Here is a 21,526-nt window from a genome sequence, read left to right on the forward strand (position 1 = left end):
AGGGCTGCTCCTATCAAAAAGTTTTCAGACTTTCCAAGAGCCAACAGTGAAGTACAAAAGTCAAAGAAATGACCTAGAACTTTTATTGCTATAATCACCCAGACCTACCCTCATAAAGGGCAACTAAGCCTGCCCACCCTACAGCGCACACAGCATCTCTTCAGCCAAAGCTATCATCCCACTCCAGCTCCAAACCCGCAGGGACTACAGCAGACTGAAGGCCTCTCCACCCAAAACCTACCACCCCGTCAATACACACATGCACGCATGCACGAACACACACACACACACACACACACACAGCCTACGAATCTCCAGTCTACAGTGACGATACCAGCAATACTGTAAAGCTGATGAATTTTAGATTAAGGTACTAGTTTTCTTTAGGCTATAAGAAGCCTAAAATGAGCATAGTTCATAGGACTATAGAGCACTCAACGTATTAAATAATAATTAAGTAACTGTGAGAAATCAGTAGTTCTAACCAAGAATGCATTTAAATATACCTGGACAGTTGTTCCAAAACACTTGGAACAGAGATTTCAACTAAAACATACCATGTATATTCCTAAAAAATCTGATATTCTGTAACCGTAAAGCTAAATATAAGATCTGTGGGGAAAACAGTCTTACAGTTGTTACTTAAAACCTATAAACTTTGCAAGCAGAGCATTAACAAAAACAACAGCAGTCCTAAGAGAAGTAATAATACTGTTAAAGCTCTAATATCATTTGCATTCAGACTACAGTCAACTCTTTGGTAGCCATATACCCTGTAATTTATGCTTCCTTTGTTAATCCTTGAGGTTATTTGCTTCTAGTAGAAAATAGTATGTCTCATCAAAATGAAAATCAGATACAGGGTATAAAGATTTTTATCAACCTTTAAAAACAAAAAAGTACCGGAGAAAATGTCTTTGCAGTTTCTTTTCAACATTCCAACCTTCATTAGTTAGCTTAACACTGAAAAGCAGAGCAGTTTTTGAATTAACTAAGCCAGCTACTACCTGCACTAGAGGAAAAATAAATGCAGACTTTTCAAACCTTGTTAAGGTCTTCATCTATCTCGAAGGCTATTTAATTATGAGAGAGTTTGATCCTGAGAGCTTTAAAACACTCCTGTGCGATCATTCGTGAAGCATTAGGGCTTCCACGTTATATTACTATCATTCTCTTACATGTGCACATGAGCTAATTTGTGTCACAGAACACGCATGATAGCAAAACAGATTATATTTTGATTCAGCAGATTTTGAAAATGCTCCTCAGGTGATCTGATCCATGCCCTAAGAGCTATTATTACAAATCAGTATTTTCCACTGACGACTTCTCTAGTTAAATATTTAACAAAAGACAAATTCCTTGAGTGCTTATAATATGACAGGCACTAGGTAGAGTGGTGAACAAAACAGGCGTGGGGCTCGCCTTCAAGGAGTTTATAATTTTGTGTTGGAATATTCTGATAACAATTTGAGGGAAAAAGTTAGATTCCTATCTCACAGCTTACATAACGATGAAAGCCAAATAATAGCAAATATTTATATGAGATTTACTAGCAAATCGCAAGACGCCTCAAACAATCAAAATAAGGTATTCACATTATCTCGAGCTTAGGAAAGCCAACAGCAAAAGACATTAAAAAAAATCGCAAAATCAAAATAAAAAACAATTTTCTCCTTACCAAAATTTTAATAACAAATTTAAAAGGTAAATGGAAAAAATCATTTGCAAAACATGAACTCTAACAACTGAATATAAAATAAAACACACCAACAGAAAAATGGGCAATAGATATGAGAAAGCAATTCATAAAACAGGAAAAATAAATAAAAATATGTTAAATTTTACTAACAAGCAAATAAATGCAAGTTAAAAATTTATCAGACAATGACTTTTTAAAAAACAGGAAATATGTGGTATCAGTAAGGGCATGCAAGGTCTGGGAGCCCTTACATTGTGCTGTCAGGAACAAGAACTGGTTCTCCTCCTTTGCAGGACAGTCTGGATACACCCATGAAAACCTTAAAATATGCCAACTCTGGTCTATAATTACTACACTAATAGGAATTTACCTTAAGGAAATAAGAATGCATATCAAAAAAATCAACCTAGGGAATTCCCTGGTGGTCCAGTGGTTAGGACTCTGCACTTTCACCTCCGAGGGTGCAGGTTCGATCCCCGGTCGGGGAACTAAGATCCCACAAGCTGCACAGCGCAGCCAACAAACAAACAAACAAACAAAATCAACCTAAAGAAAATATGTCGTTGTTCTAATGAGCAAACAGGTAACCTACATGTGTGACTTTTACATAAATTACTTTATATCCATATGTGGAATATGACTAAAAATACAACTGTTAATGACACAAAAAGCTCATAATGTATTTAAGCAAAAATAAAATTACATACAATATACAAAGCGAGCACATTAAAATATGCACAATTAACAAAAATTTCTAAGTGGTGAGACTGTAACTTTCTCCTTCAAGCTTACCTGATTTAATTCTTTTACAAATGATATACCTGGGCTTAACAACATTAAAAAAAGAAAAAAAACTAACATGCTAATTCTTTCAAAATTCCTACTTCTAAAAAAAAAAAGGGAAGTCTGGATTTACAACTTAGGGAGGAAAAAGAGCAGGACCAGGGATCAGAGATCATGGGTTTTTATTCCAACTCAGGAGGCATGACCTAGGTCACTTCAACTTTTCTTAACATCTGTCTTCTCTACTATAAAATGGAAATCAGCTGTACTCTGATCCAACATACCACACTTTAAAGCATGAAGTTTTAAGATCTCTTTCTGTCAAAAAAACTACAGCTATAAATTACATTTGTGGTCATTTATTCAGCCTCAGAAGAAGACTTTTATTCACTGTCTTTCTTTTCTTCTTTTTTAAATGTTGCACACATTTCTTATAAACCCATAGGCCATAATACAGATGTTTCACATGGTGAAGCAGGTCTCAATACTTCTAGAAGCTTAGTTCATTTCTAGCTTATCACAAAGCGCTTTCCCCACCCAACTTATTATTTTTAAAATTATCAAATTTATGTAAGAGTTGAAAGACCAGTATAATGGATACTCAATCACCCTTCACCTGGATTCACCAGTTGTAACATTTTGCTGTATTTGCTTTGTCTCTCGCTATACATATGCACACACCTAACTTTTTTTTTCCAGTTGATCTATTTGAAAATAAATTGCAAACATATTTGCTATCTTTGAAATCGCTTTTCACTGCATAAAAGCTCAAAGAAAAAGGGTGAGTACTTACTTATCTGATATCAGGGTGGAAAGGGCCATTAGCCATAAAGGTAAATAAACTTTAATGTAAAAGAGATTTAATGACAAAAAAATATATAAGGGGATAGATAAGAGATATTAACATATGATAGTAAAAGGGTTAACACTTTACTGTTAAAAGTGTTTTGAAGAATTAGTTTATTCTTTTTAAAACAAATATTTATTCAGTACCTACTAAGTGCCAGGTACTTTGTAATCTGAAGATTTAATGACAAGCAAAATAGACAGTTAAATATGATAAACTCAACAAAACAAGGGCACAATACAGGAACATGCATTTCACAGAAGAAAGACAAATAACAACAAACACGAGGAAAAGAGGTTTGATCTTAATAGAACCTTCCCAACATACCTTGTTTGAATGATCGTGAGATGTAGCTACATATTAAAGGTATTGACGGTTATCTCTAAGACAGAGAATTATAGATAACTTTTTTCTCTGTATTTACAAGAACTTATTTTTTACATAAATTAGAAAAAAAAATTTTCTTTATAAAAATCATAAGCACAGATAAACCTCACCTAAAACATGTCTTCTCCCTGTAGTAAGCTAATAAACTGCAACTGGATTTAAGAGGATTACTTAAAATGTAATTTAAATGTTACAGAGCTGTAGCTAGTCTTGAGCACCTCTGGCCACATTTTATAGCCCAGCAAGCCGTACAAAATGCCTGAGAGCCATTCAACAGCAATTTCTCTTTACAGCAGTCCTCAGATTGTTTTCATTCACCAAAAAGTCAAAAGTACTGACTTGAAAAGTCTGGAGTAAGTCTGTGGCTTTTAGTTTTGTTTAACAAAATTTTTACTTTCCCATAGCACTAACCTTTAGAGACTGGCATTATTGGGCTTTCTTTTAGGCTCTGTGCCTGAATATGGCTAAATAAACATTTCAGACCGACAACTCCACAGGGTAAGAGAACAAATATTTACCTTCTTAGCATCTGCAGAAGACCTCAACCCTTCTGGCAGCGTGTGCACTAAAGGTAAGACCGCAGCGCTGACCCGCTGGAAATGGGAATCAGAAACTTGCTCCAGACGTGGTCGCTTGGACTCCAGGGAATCGTGATCCACTGGGGAAGGGCCCGGGTGAAACTGCTCGTATCCAGGTCTCCTTTCTTGAGGCCTGACACATACAAGGAGAATAATCACTTGAAAACGTGTACGCGATGTACAACTTCCTGCTGATATCCCTGGTTGAACTTTGAAATAAAAAAAAAGTTACGCTTACTTTTAAAGGGAATTACCTCACCCCAGGAGAATATATACCTCGCTATAAAGTACTATTATGCATCTAATTCTAATAGAAGAAGTTTCTTCAGGGGAGGCGGGAGTAGAGGTGGTAAAGTAGTGAAAGATGTAACAGGAGATTTCAACTTGCAGAAAATTTAAAGCTGCTTAAGAACACCCATGGAACATGGTAAGCCTGTGCCGTAATAAAGGGACGAGGTATAATCTAGACAGAAGAACCACCATTTTCAACCATTAATAAAAGCAAGCAGAAAAAAATTTCCCAGCAACTGCCACATGCAAAGACAAATGACCTGAGTTGTGAGGTGCTATTAAGACTTAAAAAGAAGTCTCTTGAGTGGGAATGCAACACTGCCTTGAATACACAATTCTGACCCCTAAAATGTGTTTTGTCTAGTTTTCCCGAATATGTAAGTATCTTGAAGGTCAGGAATCTGTTTTTAATTTCTTTACATGATATACTGTACAGAGTACTACATATGGCTGCTTGTTAACTTGACTTTTCATCTTCTACCAAAGTATTTACAGAAGCAACATTTTACTTGTGGCCAGGCTTTAAATGAATGTCTCACAAAACAACTTTTCATTGAAAAGTTAATCATGGGGTTTCGTTTTTTAGAATAGATGATAAAATAAACTCTGAAGTCTATAATTTTATTATACTTCAAAAATTTGAAATCTCATTCAAGATGTAAGATTCCGTTGTCTCCTTAAAATTCACAATGATGTCACAAAAAATACTGGAGTAGGAAGCTTCAGGAATAAGACAAGGACGCCTGTTTTTGCCACTTTATTCAATACAATATTGGGAGTTCTTATCAGAATATTAGGCAAGAAAAAGAAAAGGCATCCAAATCAAAAAGGAAGAAGTATTTCTATTCGCAGATGAAATGATCTCATATGTATAAAACTCTAAAGAATCCACAAAAAAAAATGTTAGAGCTAGTAAATGAATAGAGCAAAGTTACAGGAAAAAAAAAAATCAACATGCAAAAATCAGTTTTATTTCTATACACTGGCAATGAACAATCTGGAAATGAAATTAAGTTAGAACAATTCCACTTATAATAGCATCCAAAAGAACAAAACAGGACTTAATTAGACCAAGGAGGCTTAAGACTTACACAGTGAAAACCACAAAAGATTGCTGGAAGAAATTAAGGAAAACTTAAATAAATAGGAAGACATCCTATGTTCATGTACTGAAAGACAATATTGTTAAGATAACAATACTACACAAAGCTACGTACAGATTCAATAAAATTTCTAGCAAAATCCCTTTTTTTGAGACATAGAAAAAACCATCATAATTCATGTGGATGGGAATTCCCTGGTAGTCTAGGGGTTAGGACTCGGTGCTTTCATTTCCACGGGCCTGGGTTCAATCCCTGGTCAGGGAACTAAGATTCCACAAGCCATGCAGCATGGCCCAAAAAAAAAAAAAAATTCATGTGGAATCTCAGGGGACCCCAAACAGCCAAAAATATATATACAGTTGGAGAACTCACACTCTGCCATTTCATAACTCGCTACAAATCTACAATAATCAAGAGCGTGGTATAGCCAGTAGGGTAGATATAAGAGACTAACAGAATAGAATTGAGAGCCCAGAAATAAACTCTCACATCCACAGTCAGCTGAGTTTCAACAAGGCTGGCAAGACCATTTCACTGGGCAAGAACAATCTCTGTAGCAAATGGTGCTGGGGAAACTGGATTTCTACACACTGAAGAGTGAAGCTGGACCCTTAAATTGGATTAAACACCCAAAACTTGAAAACGCCTAGAAAAAAAAAATTAGGAAAAATCTTCCTGACCTTGGATGTGGCAGTGAATTCTCGGATATCACACCAAAGCCCAGGAAACGAAAAAATAGATAAACTGGACCTCATCAAAGTTAAAAACTTCTGTACAAAGAACACTATCATGAGAGTGAAAAGACAAACCACAGGATGGGAGAAAATATTTGCAAACCATGTATTTAAGGTTTTAGAATACTGCCTGATGCCCACATTCACTCTCTCTCCTCTAGGTCTCTGATGGTTCTCTCTGCTCCCAGTCTATCCACCTGAAATTCACCTTGCACTGAGCAGCCAGAGGCAACGTGTGAAAAACAACCATCCGACACTAGATAAAGGCCAAGCCCCTGGATGGGCACTGAGAACCAGGGCCGCTGCTGGCCTGCTTGGAGATTTCGTGTGGAACTTCTATAAGCAAATGCGACCCTATGGGACACAGGGCCTCACACACTGCCCAAGCCGGACCTCAGCCCTCCGTTGTCCTCTCAACTAGGCACCCTTGTTCAGGACACAACCCACAAAAGCTTACTTCCAAGGATCATGTTTCAGCTCCAGCCACTCTGCCTGGGAGATTTAGTAAAGCCATAGGATGAGGTGTACCGAGTGCTGGAGGAGAACCTCAGGAAGCCAGGGTATAGGACAGTTAAGAAAAGCACTGAGTAGAGAAAGCTCATTCCATCAGGAAGCAAACTATGTCCCATTTCAGCTTGCCAATTCTTTTTAGAAGGACAAAACTACTCATGCATAAATAAATAAATAATTTAACATTTAAAATTTCAAACAAATTTAAATGAACTATGAAAATCTTGGTGAAAATAAATATAATTTTATATTGGGAGCTAAGTGTGAAATCCGCATTTTATTTTATTTTATTTTTTTTTTTGACACAATAAATCAGCTTGATTTAATAGATATCTATAGGACATTATAGCCAAAAACAGCAGATCACACATTCTTCTCCAGTGCACATGGAACATTCTCCAGGATAGATCCCATTTTGGGTCATAAATCAAGCGTTGGTAAATTCAGGGAAATTGAAATCGTATCAAGCATCTTTTCTGACCACAACGCTATGAGATTCAAAATCAATCACAGGAAAAAAACTGTAAAAAAACATTCCAAGGGCAACCTGTTGCCTTGGCAGGTCCACAGGGCACTGACCACCCAGCCTAGAGGAATGGAATCCTTGGGGGTTTCAATGAACCTCAGCATAAAACGCTCACTTGCAGGAATGTGGATGCTTTAACTGTGCTTGCTGATGTCCATTCAATGTTTCTTCTTATTTATCAGAAGTAGTTTGGTATGGACTTGGACTGGAAAAGACCACTTATTAGCTGCATAACCTTGGGCAAGTTACCAACCATCTGAGGGCTTCAGTTTCTTTTTGTTTCAAATGAGCTTCATGTTAATATAAAGAAGGGCCTTCCTTCTTTATAAAATGGACTTGCAGGTTGCAGTTTGGGTGCCGAATATCAGGGAGAGAGCGATTCAGGGAGATTTTATCACTGACGTAAATGTTAAATCCATTTTCTCGGTATGCCTGATCCACCCTTTCAGCGTCGGTCATGGGGAAGGGCCTCCCTTGTTCTCCGTTTCCTACGCGCTGAGCATCCCTCTTGATGGCTTCTTTGTCATGCCAGTCCTTCAGCTTCTGCCCATCTCCCAAGAAAAAGGTCTTCTTTTGCTGATTGTGTGAGCCCTGTCCGGCCGCGTGGGCTACCGCTGCTCGGGATCCCCCGGGGGTGCCGTCGGGCTGCCGCTCGCGGTACAGCGCCCAGAGCCCCACGTTGGGCAGAAGGACCAGGGCCGCCAGCGCCAGCGCCACCGCCTGCAGAAGCCGCTTCTCCTTCCGCCTCATCGGGGCCGCTCAGCCCCGCCGCGCCGCGCCCCGCCGGCTCCGCCGCGCCGCCCCCAGCTCCGCGCGTCCGCCAGTCCGCCCGGCGGCGGCAGCAGCCCAGCGAGGAGAAGCGGCCGCGGCGCCGGCCCCGCTCCAACTCCGCGGCACTTCCGCCGCTCGCCCGCCGGGGGGCCGGGCTAAATCCGCATCTTAAACTAACAAAGTATTTACCTTTTAAAAACTAATATCATATGATGGTATGGCCACTTTGTAAACAGTCTGGTAGTTTCCCAAATGGTAAACAAACAGAACTACCACATAATCCAACAATCCCACTCCTAGGGATATGCCCAAGGAAAAGGGATAGATAGCCGCAGAAAAATCTGCTTGAATGCTCACAGCAGTATTACTCGTAACAGTCACAACGTGAAAACAACTCCAACAGCTACCAACTGATGAAAAGAAAAATAAAATGTGGTATTTCTAAAACATAACCAAAAAACCCACCAGATTTTCATACTAAAATATCTCTGTAGACTTTTAAACTTAAAATTCCCTACATTTTCCTTTCACCATCTCTTAGAATCTTTAAATAGCTTTAAGACAAATTTATCAAATGGATTTTTTATTGTAATATACCAAATCATTTTAATTTTTTAAAAAAAGATAACCCTCATTTAGGGGAAATATGTCATAAAGTTCATAGCTATCCAAAATAGTGGCCCACAAAGGACATCAAGAATTACATCAACTTATTTTATTTATTCCCAGCTAAGAAAGGCTGTTGTCTGAAACAAAATTAATTTCACTTAAATTTTAAAATGAATAAATATGACTTGGCCTCTCTTGTTGCTCAAGAGAAAACCAATTATCTGAGTTTCAGTAAATATTTTATAATATCTGAAACTACCTCAGTTGTTCTTTATCTGCTTATCTAAATACTGAAATACTCTGTTACTTGGACTAATTTTTTCATTGAAATCCAGAAAACATGATGAATGACATTCACACAGAAATGACTCTTACTTTTTAACTAGTGCTGTGTTTATAAAATGATAAACATTTGCTAACAAAAAATTTCCAGAAATATATAACAGAACTAAGCAGCAAATCACTCCAAATTTCACCACACTGGAACTACTATAACTAAGGGTGAATATCATGCCCAGACATCATCTTATTTTTATATATGGACACACAGGTAAAAATAAAACAACAGAAGAATCACATACAGTATTTTTTAAATACAGAATATTTGGTTTATCTTTACATAGATACATACATGAGAAAAAATGAAATGAAATAAAGCTTAAAATGGAAGGGATTCCTTTAGCGCAAGAAATCAGTTCCTAAAAAATTCTTGCTAAAGGGTAAGGAAAATAATTGTGAGAAAAGCATTAAGAATGTGGAATTTTTTTTTAATTAACTTTTTTGGTTGTATTGGGTCTTTGTTGCCATACGTGGGCCATCTCTAGTTGTGGCAAGCGGGGGCTTCTCATTGTGGCGGCTTCTCTTGTGGAGCATGGGCTCTAGGCTTCAGTAATTGTGGCACTCGGGCTCAGTAGTTGTGGCTCGTGGGCTCCAGAGCGCAGGCTCAGTAGTTGTGGCGCATGGGCTTAGCTGCTCCACAGCATGTGGGATCTTCCCAGACCACTGTGCCACCAGGGAAGTCCCAAGAAAGTGGAATTTTTTTTTAACCTAACATATTTCCATTTTAGAAGTCATCAAATCACTCCAGGCACACTTTTCAAATATACCTTTATACATTCTCACAAGTTACTTATGGTACCTCTGATTTTGGGTACTTATTTTAACTTTGTCGTAATTCATTGAGATATCTCCCACAGACTTTCTACTCAAATGGGTTTATGGCTACTGTAGCCCTTTTACCATGGCTTCCATCCTTTGCTTGACTAGATTCCATCACCTAGAAATTCTTAAAGAAGCTTTAGATGCTCAGTGCTTTCATGTCTAAAAATGTCTGCCTGTTGCTTTTTAACATGTCTGATATAATATTCTTGGATTTCAATTTCTTTTTCTCAGAACTTTGCAGCTATTGCTCTACTATTAATGTCTTCCGTCAGATTCTTTCCCCCCATCCAGGACTTGTTTTGCTTCCTGGATTCCTGATTCTTTTACTTACCCTTAAACTTTAACAACAACTCAACCAGGATCTCTCTTGGTATTGCTCATTCTGTGTAAATTTTTCCTGGAGCAACGTATGTCCTATAAATCTACAGAGGTCTTCCTTCACTTTGAAGGGAAAAAAACTTTTTTTTTTTAAATTATGAATATTATTTCCTTTCCTTTACCAGGTTCTCCACCTCAGAAACACATGTTCTTGTGACATGTTGAGTGATTTTAATTTGCCCTCTCTGTTTATCCACGTCTTTCTAATTTCTTTCATCTCTATCCTTTTCTTCTGCTTCCACTCTGATCATCTCCAGACCTTTCTTTCAGGACAAAAGTCTGACTTCCAGTCACATCTATTTTATCCCTTGTTCCTTCTCCCTTTACATATTGAATTTAAAATGGTGGCCTTGGGGGCACAGGAATGTTCAATCTTTCATTTTATCTGATGTGGCTGTCTTATTTTGTTTTTGAATATGTCATCATTACTTTTAAGTTCTTCGGGGCACAGCACTCATCGGGCATGTTCTTTGTTTCGTCTTCTTTATACACAAGGCCTTTGTTTTTGGAACACTGTATTGCTTTAATTTTCCTTTCCAGGAGTGTGTTTCCCGGTTCATGGCATCCCTCACGCTCCTGCTCAGGTATACTCTGAGCAGCACTGCCTAGACTCCCTCTTTGGTGTGGAATGGTGTGGGGAGTTTTCCCTGCTCATCCCCTTTTGCCTGGCATGTGCTTCTCTACAGATGGAGGACTGGATATGGCTTTTATATACTTTTTTACAGCCTGAGGAAACAGAGAAATAGGGCAAATCAGGGGAACCTCAGCTGGGCCTATGACAGCCTTTGCTAAGGGTCCTGGCCCGCTCCACCACACAAGGAAACCAGTCCTGAGGGCTCTGGCTCAGCACGTTGCAAAGTGGTGCGCTGCAACTGTCTTTCCTGCAGGACGGCACGATGAGGATTCCTAAGCCAACCACTCACCACATCACTACCCCCACTTACACATTCCCAACTGAGGGAGCAATCATGAGAAATCCATGGTAGATCCATGGTAAAATCCATCTTAAAGCCTAAGCAGTAAACATATTTTTAAAATAGGAAATCAGGTTCTTTACAAAACTGCTAAAACAAGGACTCAAGAAAAGTGATTTAATAAAGGTAGTTATTATATTTCAAAATACTTTAAAGAGTGAGAATGGAGTAAAAGACCTCAGACGTGGCAAGGACACTGGAGGAAATGAGTACCTACCATGGATGGGGCCAACATTTACCTGACCACGTACCTATCCTGTGCAGACAATGCCATTTTTATCCTCATTTTTACAGGTAGAAAACTAAGCTCTGAGGAGTCTCAATCACTGACTGGCAGCCCTGGCTGCACATGAGAGGGACCTGGGCCCATCCCAGAGACTGATTTAATTATTCTGAGATGGGACTTCGGCATCAAGTTTTTAAATCTCTCCAGGTGGTCCTACTATGCAGCCTGAATTGAGAATACCTGTTTTCATGATGTGACCAAGGCCACAACAGCTGACCGAGATTCAAACCTAGGTCTACCTGAGTGCTCACTACACAGGATTAACTCTGAACTCTGGAAACAAGTTTTTAAGAGTTTAACTATTATATAATAGTCAGAACATGGAAGCAACCTAAATGCCCATCAACAAATGAATGGATAAAGAAGATGTGGCATATATATACAATGGAATATTACTCAGCCATAAGAAGGAATGAGATGGTGCTATATGTAATGAGATGGATAGACCTAGAGTCTGTCATACAGAGTGAAGTAAATCAGAAAGAGAAAGACAAATATTGTATGCTAACTCATACATATGGAATCTAAAAATGATACTGATGAACTCAGTGACAAGACAAGAATAAGGACGCAGATGCAGAGAATGGACTGGAGATCTCGAGGTTTGGGGGGGCGGGGGGGTGAAGGGGAAGCTGAGATGAAGCGAGAGAGTAGCACAGACATATATATACTACCAACTGTAAAATAGATAGCCAGTGGGAAGCTGCTGTATAATAAAGGGAGTTCAGCTCGATGATGGATGATGCCTTGGAGGACTGGGATGGGGAGGGTGGGGGAGAGTCGAGGGAGGGAGGGGATACGGGGATATGTGTATAAATACAGATGATTGACCTTGGTGTACCTCAAAAACTGGTACAAGAGTGTAAAGCAATTATATTCCAATAAAAAATTAAAAAATAAAAGAGTTTAACTATTATGACAACTACTCCAAAAGGTCAACAAATATAAAAGAGCTCAAAATACAAACTGTAAACGACCAGTCACAGCTTGGCTAATAAGATTATAAGATAAATATAACAAAATTAAAATAATAAAATAAATGACACACTTGTGGAGTTTACACACACTTCCCAAGTTGGGTCCTGGATGGAAACATAAAAGAAAGCCCATTACCTGTCAGAACCTGGGTGAAACTCTGAAAGCAGGGAAGGCCGCCTTCGAAGCTGCTGCTGCTGCAGGAGCTGTGATGCCTGGCTGACCTCCAGATGAGAAGGACGATAATCAGGGACTGCAAACTCCTGGCGGGGAAATAATCATGAATGAATTATTAACCAAGAAGCGGACAGCATCATGAAACCAAACCAAGGACAAATGCACAAAGGCAGCTGTGGTCCACTAAGTATGGAAAGAAGCAGCAACGATTTCAGTCCTTCACTGATCTGATTCTTTCCCATAACCTAAAACAATCAACATGAACCATATATCATTCAAAAGAATTCAAACTGAGATTTTGTGTCTAACGTATATTTGATTTATTCTTCTAAGAACATATCACAGTAATTCCTAATCTATATTATTCATGTAATAAGGTCTCAAACCCATGTGTTCAATATGAAATGCTAAAAAACATTCCTATCTTAAATTTAAAATGGGTAAGTAAGTTGGAAGGGTCACAGAAGCCATCTAGTTAGATCCATGTATATTTACAAATGAACAAACATAAGTCCAGAGAATCAACCTGCTAGTTAAAAGTAATAGTTTTTCCACCATTCTAGGTGGGTGTTTTATGTTTGTTTTTCTAGTTTTCTTTTGTTGACTTTTTGTTGAAAAGGCCAAAGCTTCTTTTGAAATTTATTAACAATCACAAACAAACACAAAATTACCAAAAAACCCAGGAATTCCACTCCTAGGTATATAGACAAAGTAATTAAAAGCATATGTCCACACACGAAAATGTATACACAAAATTTCAAAGCAGCATTATTCACAACAGCCAAAAAGAAGACAGAATCCAACTGTCCATTGACTCATATGCAGATAAACAATGTGATATATCTATACAATGGAATAGTATTTGGCCATTAAAAAGAATGAAGTACTAATACATGCTACAACATAAATGAACCTAGAAAACATAACGCTAAGTTTAAAAAAAGAGACATTAAAAAGTCACATATTATGATTTCATTTACATGAAATGTCTACAAGATGCAAATCAAGAGACAGAAGGTAGATTAGTAGCTGTCAGGGGATAAAGGAAGACGGGAATTGCAGTTGACTACTATTATGTATGAGGTTCCATTTTGGGTGGTGGAAAACTTCTAGAATTAAATAATGGTAATGGTTGCCCAGCATAGTGAATATACTAAAAACCACTACATTATGCACTTAAAAATGGTGAATTTTATGTTATATGAATTATATATCAACAAAAAGTTTAGAAAATCATAAACAGATAAAGTGGAGCTGGCCAGAACGAAACATGGGGTATGATAGGAGGTCCAGAACCTTCCACTAGAAGCAAATAACAGTAAAAAGATTATCTCATGCATAGTCTAAGAAAATATATCAGGTACAATGCTGAAAACAAACAAGAAAAAACACTGAAGACAAAAGCATTTTTTAAAAAAAGGACATCGAAACTCAAAAAATAAAGAACTTACATCCAAAGAAACAGATACAAGATAAAGTAAAAAAGGAATTTTTTAAAGTATTTTTAATACTTTAATACAAAAGTATTAAAAATGCCCTCTAAAAGAACCAAACAGCAATCAAAAAAATTTTAAAGTTGATCACTGAAATTAAACAACAGTAGGTGAAGGGCAAAAGCAAGCAAAGACAGGACTGAGGAATTCTCTCAGAACACAGTAGAGCACAAAGATATAGAAATTACAGAAGAAAAGTTAGAAATGGCAGTTACACTAAAAGGTTCCAACATTCAATATTCACAGGTGAGAGGTAATATTCAAAGAAATAACAGAACAGCATTTCTCGGAAGTTAAAAAAGACATAGTCCTCAGATTTAAAAGGGCCTAAAAGTTGAGATTTTAAAAATTAATCCACACTGGACATATCAAAATTTTAGAAAACCAAGGATAAGGAGAAAGCTCTACTACTATTCATAAGAAATAAACTGGTTTCCTACAAGGTAAGAAGGATCATAATAAAAGCAGACTTCTCATCAGCAACACTGAAGAGAATGAAACCCAAACACATATTCCAAGTTCAAAGGAAAACAAATGTGAACCTACAAATTCAGTAACCAAATCATCGTTCAAGTTTTAGGACTACAAACTTTACAGAATTCAAGAACTTAGAAAATACACCAATGATAGCCTCTCTGAAAGAATTCTTAAAGGATGCACCCAGTAAGACAAATGAAGATTAAGGAGTGAAATCAGAGAAACAACCGTGCACTTCTGCCCCCAGCTACGAATAAGTTAACTCTGTCACAAATACACTCCTATAGTAAACAGCAAAAAAACTGGACAAAGTGTAGAAATTCCTTTCAGACACTGGACAACAGGCTGCACAGGACTTGACCTCTGAGACACAAATTGGGGGAGTCCTAGCACACCCTAGGCTTTCTGCCCAGAGGTGATTTCCAAATTGTATCCAAACACTGCCCTCAGAATCTTATTCACTGAGGAAGCAACCATACTAGTTTGGAAAGCCAAACAGGCAGAATTTCTGCAGACTTCCACAGAGGAGGGAGTTACACAGAGAAAGATTTCCTGAAATATGAATTTGGGTTCCCTTAAGTGTTTGGCTGAATTCCAGTCTGTAATGCACAGGGAGAGCATAGCCCAGTCTTTAAAGGCTGCACTAAGAACAACTTCTGAAGAAAGAACTATTAGAAGGAAAAATAAACAATTCTCAGAGCTCACCCAGGGCTAGAACTCATTCAAATTTCCTCCAGCCAGAGATAAGAAATCTCACTGAATACATAAGACATTCAGTAGATACTCCAGAAGAGACAAGTTTCTAAGTGGAGGATAAATTAGACCTAGAAAAAAAGACTATTCTAAACTTTCCCTAAGGGACTTCCCTAGTGGCACAGTGGTTAAGAATTCACCTGCCAATGCAGGGGACAAGAGTTTGAGCCCTGGTCCCGGAAGATCTCACAAGCCGAGGAGCAACTAAGCCCGTGTGCCACAACTACTGAGCCTGGGCTCTAGAGCCTGTGAGCCACAACTACTGAGCCTGTGTGCCACAACTACTGAAGCCTAGAGCCTGTGCTCCACAACAAGAGAAGCCACTGCAATGAGAAGCCCATGCACCACAGCAAAAGAGCAGCCCCTGCTCTCCGCAACTAGAAAAAGCCCACGCACAGCAACAAAGACCCAATGTAGCCAATAAACAAATAAATAAATAAATGAAAAACAAATTAAAAAAATAAAAATAAACTTGCCCTAAGACAATTTAAAAATAAAACTCAAAAGTAACTTCACTGCCTACCAAAAGGAATCCAACTTTCTTTAAAGGAATACAACAAAAGCCAGCAAAGTTCATATTCTAATCAAAAATCCAATGCCTGCAGTGATAATTTCACAGGATGAAATTAACAGTGGGTTGGAAACTGCAGAAGAAAAGATCACTGAACATGAAGCCATAGCAAAATGAAGCAAATGGATAGAAAACAGAGGGGGAAAAAGAGATCAGAGGTTCAGTGACCTGTAGGATAATATAATATAGGAGTAACAGGTGTCTCAGAAGGAAACTAGGAGGAGAGGAGACAGAAAAATATACCTGAAGAAATAATGGCTGAATATTGCCCAAATTTTATGAAAATGACAAATACACAGAGGCAAGGAGCTCAGTGAATGGTAAAGACAGAAACATGTACATTCAAAAAGCACAACAAAGGCACATCATAATCAAATTGCTGAAAATCAATGATAAAGAGAAAAATCCTAAAAGTAACAGGTGGGGGGAGATATATACAAATAAACAAAGATAAGAATGAGCAAAGACCTGGTCAGAAACCACACAGGTCAGAGTATAACAAAGCACATCTCTTAAAATGCTGAAAGAAAATAATTGTCAACCTAGAATTCTATACCCAGTGAAAGTATTCTTCAAAAATAAAGTTGAGAGACTTCCCTGGTGGCACAGTGGTTAAGAATCTGCCTGCAAGGAAATAAAAAAACAAATTACAGAACCAAAAAAAAAAAAAAAAAGAATCTGCCTGCCAATGCAGGGTACAGGGGTTCGATCCCTGGTCCAGGAAGATCCCACATGCTGCACAGCAACTAAGCCTGTGCACCACAACTACAGAGTCTGCAACTACTGAAGCCCGAGTGCCTAGAGCCTGTGCTCCACTAGAGAAGCCATCACAATGAGAAGCCAGCGCATCAAAAGAAAGAGTAGCCCCTGCTCGCCACAATTAGAGAAAGCCTGTGCATAGCAACTAAGACACAACAGAGACAAAAATAAATACATTAAAAATAAATAATTAAATAAAGTTGAAGTAAACTTTTCCAGGTAAATAAAAGCTGAGCAAGTTCATTGTCAAAAGACCTGAACTAAGAGAAAAGATGTTCTTCAGGCAAGAAGAAAATGGTGTTAAAAGGAAACCTGAATATATGCAAAGCAGTGAAAGGAGTCAGAAATGTGGCAATTATAGAAGGAATAAAATAATATGAAGCAGAAATCAGTACAATATCATAAAAAAGGAAAAAAAAAAAAAGGATGAAACTAAAGCTAGTTCTTCAGAGAAAAGAATCTATTAAATTGATAAACGTCTAGCTAGACTAATAAAGGAAAAAAGAAAGAAAAACACTTATTATTAACACAAAGAATGATAACACAACAGATCTAAAAGACATTGAAACAATAAGGAAATAGTATGACAACTTATGTCAAATTCAGTATCCTGAACAACAAAATTTACCCAAACTGACTCAAGAAAAAGTAAGGAATCTGAATTATAACTATTAAAGAAATTGAGTTCATAATTCAAAAGTTAAATTCTTCCCACAAAGACAATCCTAGGCCCAAATGGCTTAGATTCTATCAAACATCTAAGGAAGAAAAAATACCAATCCTACAATAACTCTTCAAGAAAATAAAGGGGGAAGGAACACTTCCCAAGCTAACAACATTCCTAATGGTGAAAGGCTGAATGCTTTCCTCTTAAGATCAGAAACCAAGCAAGGATGTTCACTCTAACCCAGTCTACTCAACACTGTACTAGGGATTCTAGCCAGTGCCATAGGAAGAAAGAGAACAGACATCTAGTTTGGAAAGGGAGAAGCAAAGCTGTCTTTATTCTCAAGTTACAAGTTCATCTACACAGAAAATCCTATGGAATCCATCAAAAAGCAAGTAGAAGTAACAAGTAAGCTTGCAGGATACAAGATTAATATACATAGCAGCAATAAACAACTGAAAACTGAAACTCAAAAAGCAGTACCAGTAACAATCGTGTCAAAATATTAAATATTTAGGAATAAACATGACAAAAGATGTACATTACCTGTACACTGAAAACTACCAAACATTAATGACAAAAATTAATGCAGACCTGCATAAATGGAGAGATATACCATGTTCATGGACCAGAATATTCAAAGTTAAGATGTCAATTCTCTCCCAAATTAATCTCTAGATTCAATACAATCCCAATCAAACCCCCAGCAAGCTTTTTTGTAGACATTGACAAGTTGATTCTAAAACGCTAAGTATCTAGAATACCCAAAACAACAATTCAGGAAAGAATCAGACTACTTAATTTCAAGTTATTACAAAGCTATAATAATCAAGACAGTGTACAGAGCTTTATTAAAAGATTAAATGTTTACAGGACTTCCTAGGTGGTGCAGTGTTTAAGAATCTGCCTGCCAATGCAGGTGACACAGTTTCGAGCCCTGCCCCAGGAAGATACTACATGCCATGGAGCAACTAAGCCCGTGTGCCACAACTATTGAGCCTGTGCTCTAGAGCCCATGAGCCATAACTATTGAGCCCATATGCTGCAACTACTGAAGCCCACACACCTAGAGCCCATGCTCCGCAACAAAAGAAGCCACCACGTGAAGCCCACGCACCAGAATGAAGAGTAGCCCCCGCTCTCAGCAACTAGAGAAAGCCCGTGTGCAGCAATGAAGATCCAACACAGCCAATAAAAAAAAACATTTTTTTTTAAAAAGATTAAATGTTTACACAGAAAAATCACATAGATGCGAGATAAAGATAGACAAAATATATCAGTGTAGAGAGGTCAGAAATAGACTCAGACAGACATGATCAACTGATTTTCAATGAAAGTGCCAAAGCAATTCAGTGAGGAAAGGATAATCTTTTCACTAAATGGTTTCTAGAACAACTGAATACCCACATGCAAAACAATGGCTTCAACCCTTACTTCACACCATAAACAAAATGTAACTCAAAACAGATAACAGATTTAAATGTAATAATCTAAAATTTTAAAGCCTCCAAGAAGACAACATAGAATAAAATCTTAGTGACCTTGAGTTTGGCAAAAACTTCTTAAATATGACACAAAAAGCAAGAAATATTAAAGACAAAAATTAATAAAATGGACTTGATAAAATTAAAAATATATCTCCCAAGGACACTGTAAGAAGGCAAAGCTTCTTTATGTAATCTAGATACAACAAACACATAGATACGTATTTTCTAAATAATTTTATTTGTAATCACCAAAAACTGGAATAAGTGACTGGATAAACAAATTATGGTATGTCCATACCCAGCAAAAAAAGGAAATTAACTACCAAGATGCGTCAAAACATGGATAAATTTCAAAAATATCATGGGAGAGAAAAGAAGCCATTGAGAAAAGAGTTCATGTAAAACTCAAGACAAAGGTATTCTGTTATCACAGAAAGCAGACCAGTTTCCCAGTTTATGGGAAGTGGGGGAGGAGACCTGACCTGGATGGGGCACAAGGGAACTTTCTGGGGTGATGTAAATGTTCTCTTTCTTCACTTTGGTGGTGGTTTCATGGGTGTATGACTCTGTCAAAATGTACACATATAATAAAAATTACTATAACCCCAACTAAACCCTAAAGTCGATTAAAAAAAAAAAAAAGACAGCAGCAGCGACAATAATCTAGGAAATTAGAAATCAGATGAATAGTACTGGGGCAGGAAGGACACGCAACCAAAATGCAACACCTAATCATGGTAAGAATCCTCAATCTAGCAGTAGAAAGTGACTTCTTCAACCAAAAAAGGGCATCTACAAAAAACATTCAACTAATATTATACTTAATAGTAAAAGATTGAATGCTTCCCTAAACAGAAACAAGGTAAGGCTGTCCATTCTCACTTTGTAATCATGATCATGCTTCAAAGGAGTCCTTGGCAGTACCCAGTAGTACTCAACTATATTTGCTGGTAAATGTGCTTTCTTGTTCTCCGAAATGACCATTTTATCCCTTCCCTTCTCTTTTTCTTCAAACCTCTTACACCCCTGTCCCTGGCCCACTCTAAGCTGATAACTTCACCTATTTTATTTTTCACAAGTAAAACAATCACACAAACTCATCTTCCTACCATCAAATCTCCCAAGAAGGTAGAGGTTCTTTAATATATCACAAATAATACCAGCAGCTACATAAAGTAAACACACACATAGAAAACCTTAGCATGGGACCTGGCTCTCATTCAAGAGAGGCCAAGTCATATGGCCAGCTTAACACTCAACCAGAATTTGGCACATAAACAGAGGTCTTAACTTAGAAACTCTAGGCAATTGATACTTCACTATCTATCAACAACTCCTACAATCAGAAGCAGCGACATGGTCAACTCCTGAAGTCTGGCATAAAGCCACAGTAAGAAGATAAATATAACTAATCTCTAACCTTCGGTTCCCCACCTTTGAGAATGGTTCTTGCCATTAAAAAAATATATATATATGTATATAACAATTTTTTATATATATGTATATATATAAAATTGTATTTGGTTTCTGACCAACAGATGTATTAAACAGGAAAAGTAAAGAAAAACACAAAATACATACACAATGTGCATAATATCTGCTTCTTACCTGCTGGTGTCGGGTGCTGGGAAAGGTGTACTGAACAGAGTGAGGAGGATAACGGCTTTGCTCTGCACTGAAGGCTCCTTGGTTGGGAGGATAACCTGAACTTGACATTATCAGTAAAGAAGTCCTCACCAGGTTGTGAGATCAAGTGCAACAAATAATCATGCTTCTACGAAAGCACCTAAACAGGGTGGGGAAAAAATAGAGTTGATAAGAACTAAAACACCAGGTGTGCTCCCAATAACTTAGAATTATAGCTACATAAACAAACCCACTGTGATCAGTAAAAGCTTTCTCTCTTGTTACTTACTTAATATAATAGAAGTTATTGGGGCTTTTTCTCTATACTTAAAAAAAGGTTCTTTAACATATTACAAATAATATGTAGCTACATAAAGTAAACACACATAAAATCTTAGCCCAGGAGCCGGCACATAGCAACTGCTCAGTAAATATATTTCTTTCAATAAATACTGAAGCACAAATATTAAATATTACAAAAACAAATATCCATGGCTATAAATTTGGGGGTTGTGAAAAAGTCAACTGTTAAAAGGATTCAAGGGTATTTATAAGGCAAGCATTTGTGCAGAGGAAATATTATCTTTATTAAATAATTCTGCCTCAAAATGACAGCCTAAGAAGGTACTGGGGATAGAAAAGCTTTCAAGGAAGAACAAAGTGAGCCTATCATTTCAAGAAAAACAACTGTCAAATTCTTTTTGAAAATTAGGATTTTTTGGAAAAACTTGCGTCTGCCACTATGAGCCTGACAGCTTCCCCATATTTAAAGACTTTTCTGGCAAGACTGGTGATGATATTAACAAGTGTGAGGTTTCTGATATTACATAATGAAATTTAAAGATCTGCATGACTCAATGAATCAATATTTTTCAAATGACCAATACAAAATTATGAGTGA

At 37.5% G+C, this 21,526-nt stretch overlaps 1 protein-coding gene across 17 annotated transcripts in view; it reads right to left on the reverse strand.

The window, feature by feature from the left end:
* NCOR1 (nuclear receptor corepressor 1) overlaps positions 1-21,526 on the reverse strand; it is a 149,989-nt gene that overhangs the window by 110,243 nt on the left and 18,220 nt on the right. For all 17 annotated transcript variants that reach the window (XM_057717049.1, XM_057717063.1, XM_057717065.1 and 14 more), the window contains exons 2-4: positions 20,608-20,785; positions 12,754-12,878; positions 4,238-4,430 (exon numbers count right to left, since the gene is read on the reverse strand). In XM_057717049.1, coding sequence (XP_057573032.1) covers positions 4,238-4,430; positions 12,754-12,878; positions 20,608-20,715 — 426 coding nt within the window. In that variant the 5' untranslated portion in view covers positions 20,716-20,785. The remainder of the gene's footprint in view (positions 1-4,237; positions 4,431-12,753; positions 12,879-20,607; positions 20,786-21,526) is intronic.

This window comes from Hippopotamus amphibius, chromosome 17, assembly GCF_030028045.1.
Source record: "Hippopotamus amphibius kiboko isolate mHipAmp2 chromosome 17, mHipAmp2.hap2, whole genome shotgun sequence".
Lineage (NCBI taxonomy): Eukaryota > Metazoa > Chordata > Mammalia > Artiodactyla > Hippopotamidae > Hippopotamus > Hippopotamus amphibius.